The following is a 6,548-nucleotide window of genomic DNA, read 5'->3' on the forward strand; positions in this document are numbered from 1 at the left end:
AATTGTGTATATATGACGCAATAACATATCAAGGAGATTGGTAAATATAAGTAAATATTTAAATTTAAAAAAATGATATAGAATAACAACATATGGACTGTCTATAGTTAAAGGAGTCTTTGCAATATCGGAACTGCAGCGGCGCCGGTTCGAATCAGACCACAGTGGATGATTTTTATTTCTGTTGTAGTCATACGAAGTGAAAACTACCACGGTTAGAATAGAATAGTACCCTGTAGATAATCCTCTCTCCCCTATATGTCAGAGGACCAGGAAGTGGTTCATATAAAAAAAAATAAAATAGGTTAATAATGTAGGATCTTAACTTGAATCCAGAATGATGAGATGTAAATGGAAAAAGGATGTGGTGGGAGCCGGTGGTATGGTGGGGATTATAACGGCTTAGCCATAATGGAAAATTTGAGTGAATATAATAAGGAAAATGTGAAGAGATATTAAGAGGAGGTAATAAAAGGCGTATAAAACAATAATTAAACAAGAGGAGAAACAATATATAGTATACAAAAACTTTTCAAGTGCAGTTTCATCATAGATTACAATATTTTTTTATAAATTATTTTAAGGCACCATATGTGGGTCATTATTACCTTTATTTTTGAATTCACAAAGGATTGTCTTATAATTATATGATAACCTTGACTACATACTGGACGGGGGCAAGGGTCCGGATTCATGGTCACTATTATGTTGAAATGTATAAATATTAAAATTTGGAAACCTGTGGAAAACTTGATTGAATTTTATAGTATAGCTTAGAGCGATTGAGAAACTCAAAAAAATTATCAATAGTCTGTTTGTTCTCCTGCAAAATGTATGGAAGGTCTGCTGGAAAATCAAATAAAGATTTGAAGTAGTTGTAACAGTCAGCGAGCACGAAGTGCCGCTGTAATCCGCCAGGGGCCAGCACTACAAGCGTCTAAGAAGCTGTATAATTTTATATAATGTTATTATTGTAAAAATACGATATCTTGTTCAAATGTATATATGTTAATATGTTAAGTGTAATAATGTTAATTATAAAATAAAAAGAGACTAGGCAAAAAGAGTCTACTAAACTATCTCAAGTAGAGTTAAAAGAGGGAATCCTCAGTGATAACCGATCACATGAGGGCTTCAATTGTCACCGGGATTGATCCGTTAAATCAAGCTTTTTTCCAGATCTAGTCATAGCACTGGTGGCTTACACTCTATTTGAGATAGTGAAGTTCATTGCTAATCTATTCTCACTAGAGTTAGTTTTTATCATGCTCACCTTAGACGATGGCCTATCTCCTTTTCATTTCTCCAGGATGTTTAGTCCGTCCGCTTCATCACGGCAACTAAGATTGTAACCTAATCCTTAACGATTACACTGGTCCGTCCGCTTCATCTCGGCAACTAGTAAGCTAGCTCCTATCTTGACAGTTCTTGTCCGTCCGCTTCATCTCGGCAACTAGAGCTGCACCTAGCCTTATCAGCTTACTGGTCCGTCCGCTTCATCTCGGAAACTAGTAAGCTGGCTCCTATCTTGACAGTTCTAGTCAATCCGCTTCATCTCAGCAACTAGAACTGTTATTCTGCCTCAAACTTTCTAGCCTAGACCTCCTCTACCTAGTCAGTGTCCAGGGCTCATCCCCTGGCACGGCCTTCCTTTCTTACCTACTAATGAATACACTTTGTCGTGGGCCTTCTGTAAAGTGTATATCAGGCTGAAAAACCGCCTAAGACCAGACAACCCCGACATAGTCAGTTGTTCGGCAGTCAGTTCAAATGTGTTTGAAGGTAAGTCGTGGTTCCATCGAGACCTGCTCGTGTCATATTTCAGGTACCCCGATAGTATTTTAAATTGTATATAATTAGTGTGGAACAAAGTGGGTTTAAAATGTGAGATCTTTCTGTCATAGCTTGTTTATATTTTTGACAAGACCAAGTGGTAATTCCCTGGAGGGGCAGATTGAGTTAGTGTATTAGTCTAATGAGAATTATTATAATTTAAGAACAATAATTTAGGGTGCTCTCATAGATAACAGAATATGGCTTTTCTGATGACTATGTTGGAAGTCTCGCTACGGCGGTTGCTTCTCGGTTGGGTCTGTCTCGATTAGTGGCTGACCAGCATGCCCTCGACTATGGCGTGATGGTAGGGGCAAGCCAGGTCATAGCTTGGTGCATGGTTTGGGGCGGGATTGATGTTGCGGTGTCTTCGGGGTCTTCCGGTGTCCGCGGCAAGGGGAGAAGCATCAGAAATTGAGACCGCCGAACCCAACTTTATACAAATCAAAAAAGGAACCGAAAATATCGGATACTTAAATCCCACAAGTCGCGTTTGGTAAGTCTGGCATGCATGTGGAGAATCAGAGGCCATAATATATTTCTGGATCTGGCCCGTATGACCTATTCGAAGGCCTATCAAAATCACCTTTCTGCACACCTGTTTAGTTTTTGATATCCAAGGGGTGACGTCACTTCTGATTTAACAGGGAGGTACGTTGTACGCTTGCTGGTTTTTATATTTCAAAATAGGAACATATAAAACAGAAGAAAATTAAAATTTTTTCACCAACTAGTGGTCTAAAATTGATCGGCAGTAATATGAGTTTATATTGTGTTTACGATATTCATTTTCTTTTTATTTCAGTCCGCTGGTGTTCCTTAAGGTAATATCCTCGGTATCCTCTACTCAGGGTATACAGCTGATATCCCAACCAATCATAACACTATCCTCACCACGTATGTCAATAATTTTATAATTTCGCTGTTAACAGCAACCCTTTAATTGAACCCAAAACTCTCCAATCCCACATCATATACCTCAAAGAATGTAGTTGAAATGGGAACATCAAAATAAATCCCATCAAATCACCTTTACCCTTCGTAAAGCGACCGACTGCTCTGCAGTATCATTTCATATAATTCAGGAAGCTGCACGTCGAGTAAGTATTACAGCACTTACTAGATAAACGGTATAAACTTCCAATCCATTAGAAAATACTGATTTACATGACTATAATGAGGCCTTTCTGGACATACGGAGATGAGCTTTAGGGCTCCACTAAACCTCCAAATTCCTCTCGTATCTGATCCTTAAAAAGTGAATTCCTACCTAAAATGCTTGATGTTCCTTACTTTGTCACAAATAAAATCATCCATCTCCTCAAGGACCTCAATGTTCCAGATTTATCCGATCTAGTCTGAACCAGATACCAATCCTTCCATTATAAACACCCTAACCACCCAAACCATCAAAAATACAACTGTATTGATAACAAGTAAACTAAGTAGAAAAGTGTAATTATAAACATTTGGTTCTAAAACCTATGATATACAATCAACAGTTTTAATTATCTAATAGAATAGCATGAGATTAGGTTTTGGATTGTGTTTACTTTAAATATAAGAGTAAAGGTTTTTTCTTATTAACTACCTGGCCATTTCCCTTTTTTTAACATGATGGTTAGTTTAAAAAAGCAAGTAAAATAAACAAACAAAAATGAAGATCATAAGATAAAAGAAAACTAAACGGATTGAATGGTGAAGCGGAACCCGGAATGATTCCAGCCCATCATTTCCTATCGATCTGGCCAGTTGCTTTCTGGAGCTCTTATATCTTTTCTAGATGTTCTTCACTTTTTCCAGTATAAGATTTGTATATTTTTTGGCATTTTTGCATGTACCATTCAGATAATAATTCTGATAACATTACAACTTACAACAATTGAAGGAAGAGAAGGATAGTTTAGTGGTTATATCACTGAACTCGTAATTCCAAGCCCGATTCCAGCTCAAAAATAGGGATCGGCCCACAGTCAGGTGGCCCATGGGGGTGTTTTAATAAAAAAATAAATAATTATTTAAGATTTGTGGAAAGAATTAGTTAACTTTTGAGATTTATACATTTGTTCTTAACAATGGTAGCACATGTTATTTTAGAAAATCTATTAGAACTATGTTTGAAAAGTTTAAATATCTTAAAAAACGTACCTAACTAAACAATACAGGTTTTGTTGCTGGAGTCAAGAAGGAAAGTAAACCGACTTAATAATATTAAGAATGATAATGTTTGTTTATAAAACGCGTAACGTATACGTCAAAGAATTTAGGCAAGCTTTGCGCCCAAATTGCCAAAGATAGAAGGCGTGATCTGAAATGGTTCAGTTCTTCAAATTTAGGTGAGAGTTAATTTTTAATACTGTTCATGCTGTCTATGCTTCATAATGAGGTGTTTATAATTGGGTATTTCCGATTACTCATTGCTCAAAACTTTCAATTTAAACTTGGGTGAATTAAATATCCTGATGGTTTGGGGAATTCTTTGACCAATTAAAATGTGGATAAAACAAATATTTATTTGCTATTAGTTCTAAAACGATACTAACTCTTGGACGGGTTGGCCAACAATTCAGATAACATGTACCAGCTAATCTAGTACAAAGGCCCAAGAGGAGAAAAAATACAGGTATTTCACCCTGATTTTATATTACTCTAATGAAAATTATGTATAATTACTAGTTTAAATTAATGAGTATGCCAAGTACAGGAAGGGGAAACAAAAAATACTGGTTTCATATCTTCTTTTTTTTATTTAATTATTTTAAGGCACCGAACTCTTATCATTATTGCCTTAATTTCCGAAATAGCAAAGGATAGACTTGTCCTTTAAGACTTTTGGGCTGTACCCTTGTCCTCCGTACAAGGAGCCGGATTCATGAATACGATTATATTGAAATGTGAAACTACTGCAACATGGAGGCCTGAGGTAAAATTTGATTAAATTTTATGGTATAGTTTGGAATGATGGAGAAACTCAAATAGTTTATCCACGGTTTGTTTGTTATCCTACAAGGTGGAATGGAGATCCGCTGGTATATCGTAAAAAGATTTGAGGGAGTTATGTGCCCGGCATTCAGTCAAAATGTGTTTAACATTAAGTCCTGTTCCGCAAGTTTGAAATGCAGGTGGAGAATCGCGGGCCATAAGATAACCATGGGTCATGCGCGTATGACCCATTTGAAGGCGCATAAAAATCATCTTCTCTTTACTCACACTTCAAGTTGATGAGGAAACCTCACTTCTGATTTCCCTTAATTTTTTATCAGAGCTCTATAGCTCTAAATTACCAACAATATTATAAAACCTAAAATCACATAATTTAAAGAAGGGTAAATTTTTAAAATCATGAGTAGTAATAGAGCTATTTACAATCAATAGTTCCTGAGATATAGCTTTTTAAAAAGCAGCATTCCATAAAAAATGTATTGAAAATCAGAAGTTAGTGAATTAATATTGAGAAATCTATTTCTCAAAAATCCTTACGATGTGTATATGTCTATTACCACTCAAATCAAAGCTAATTAAATGTACTATAAAGTGGTTTATGACATTTATCTTCCTAGAAGTAGTAGTATTTATGATATTTGCTAAAATAAATTAATTACTAGTTGTTTTTAAATTTTGTTAAAATTTATATTCATATGCGAATATCATAAAAATAACTATTCCTACATAGATTCGTGTAATAAACTACTTTATATTAAGTTATATTACCTATATTATGAACGCTGGGAGACATGTGTACATATAATGGTTTCTGAGATGTATTTTTTCAAAAATCAAAAAATTTATTGGAACAAATATAAATTAACATTTGGTGAATTCATTTTGTCATAAGTAGAAAAAGATTACAAACTACATTACTGTGCATTTAACTAGCATTAGTTTGGTAGCTAATAGACATCTGTACGCTAAATGGTTTTCGAGAAATAGATTTCTTAAAATATATTCAATAAGTACTTTATTCTCAATACATTTTTTATGAAATTTTATTTTTAACAACTAATCTAGGGAACTATTGAAAGTAAATAGCGCGATTTAAGCTTAGGATTCAGCAAAATTACTCTACTTTAAATAAAGTTCTATTAAGTTTTCTATTGTTGTTGATAGTTTAAAGATATAGAGCTCTGAATGAAAAATTAATCCTTTTTAACTTTTTGAAACAGAAAAATTGGATCTAGGAAATTATTAAGCAGCTTAATTAGGGCTAATATTTTAGCAAATTTACTCTACTTTAAGTAATAGTACATTAATTATTCTAGTGTTGATTAGTTTTCTTTAATTATTCTAGTGTAGATACTTTCAAAGTTTAGAGAGTTTTAAATGAAAAATTGATTTTTTTTTTTTTAATGTTTTGAAACAGGCACCATTTTTTATTTTTCCTTACTATACTTGGCAGTCTTATTAATTTAAAATAGTATTTATACATAATTTTCATTAAAGTAATACAATTTTTTACTGTGAAATAACTGCTTATTTTTCAGGGCCCTTCTATTAATCCAAATAACACGTCCAAGGGCTTTCGCATGTGGTAATTTGCAATTTGTACTACCCTAACTATCACCCATATATACACAAAGACAATAAAAATATAACTTAATAAGATATTAAATGGAAATAATAGAATACGACATTTAAGTGGCTGAGAAGCTGGGTAAAAAGTTACAATCCATTTAATAAAATTGTTATCAATCTTAGTTCAAAAAGTAATTTTACTG

At 33.9% G+C, this 6,548-nt stretch overlaps 1 protein-coding gene across 3 annotated transcripts in view; it reads left to right on the forward strand.

Annotated features, from left to right (window-relative positions):
• The first annotated feature begins 3,927 nt into the window (after positions 1-3,927).
• LOC106688072 (uncharacterized) overlaps positions 3,928-6,548 on the forward strand; it is an 18,721-nt gene continuing 16,100 nt past the window's right edge. For all 3 annotated transcript variants that reach the window (XM_014432355.2, XM_014432356.2, XM_024361319.1), the window contains exon 1: positions 3,928-4,169. In XM_014432355.2, the coding sequence (XP_014287841.1) occupies positions 4,147-4,169 (23 nt within the window). In that variant the 5' untranslated portion in view covers positions 3,928-4,146. The remainder of the gene's footprint in view (positions 4,170-6,548) is intronic.

The sequence above is a fragment of the Halyomorpha halys genome, unplaced genomic scaffold (genome assembly GCF_000696795.3).
Source record: "Halyomorpha halys isolate HHAL.00 unplaced genomic scaffold, Hhal_1.1 Scaffold1049.1, whole genome shotgun sequence".
NCBI classification, from domain to species: Eukaryota; Metazoa; Arthropoda; class Insecta; order Hemiptera; family Pentatomidae; genus Halyomorpha; species Halyomorpha halys.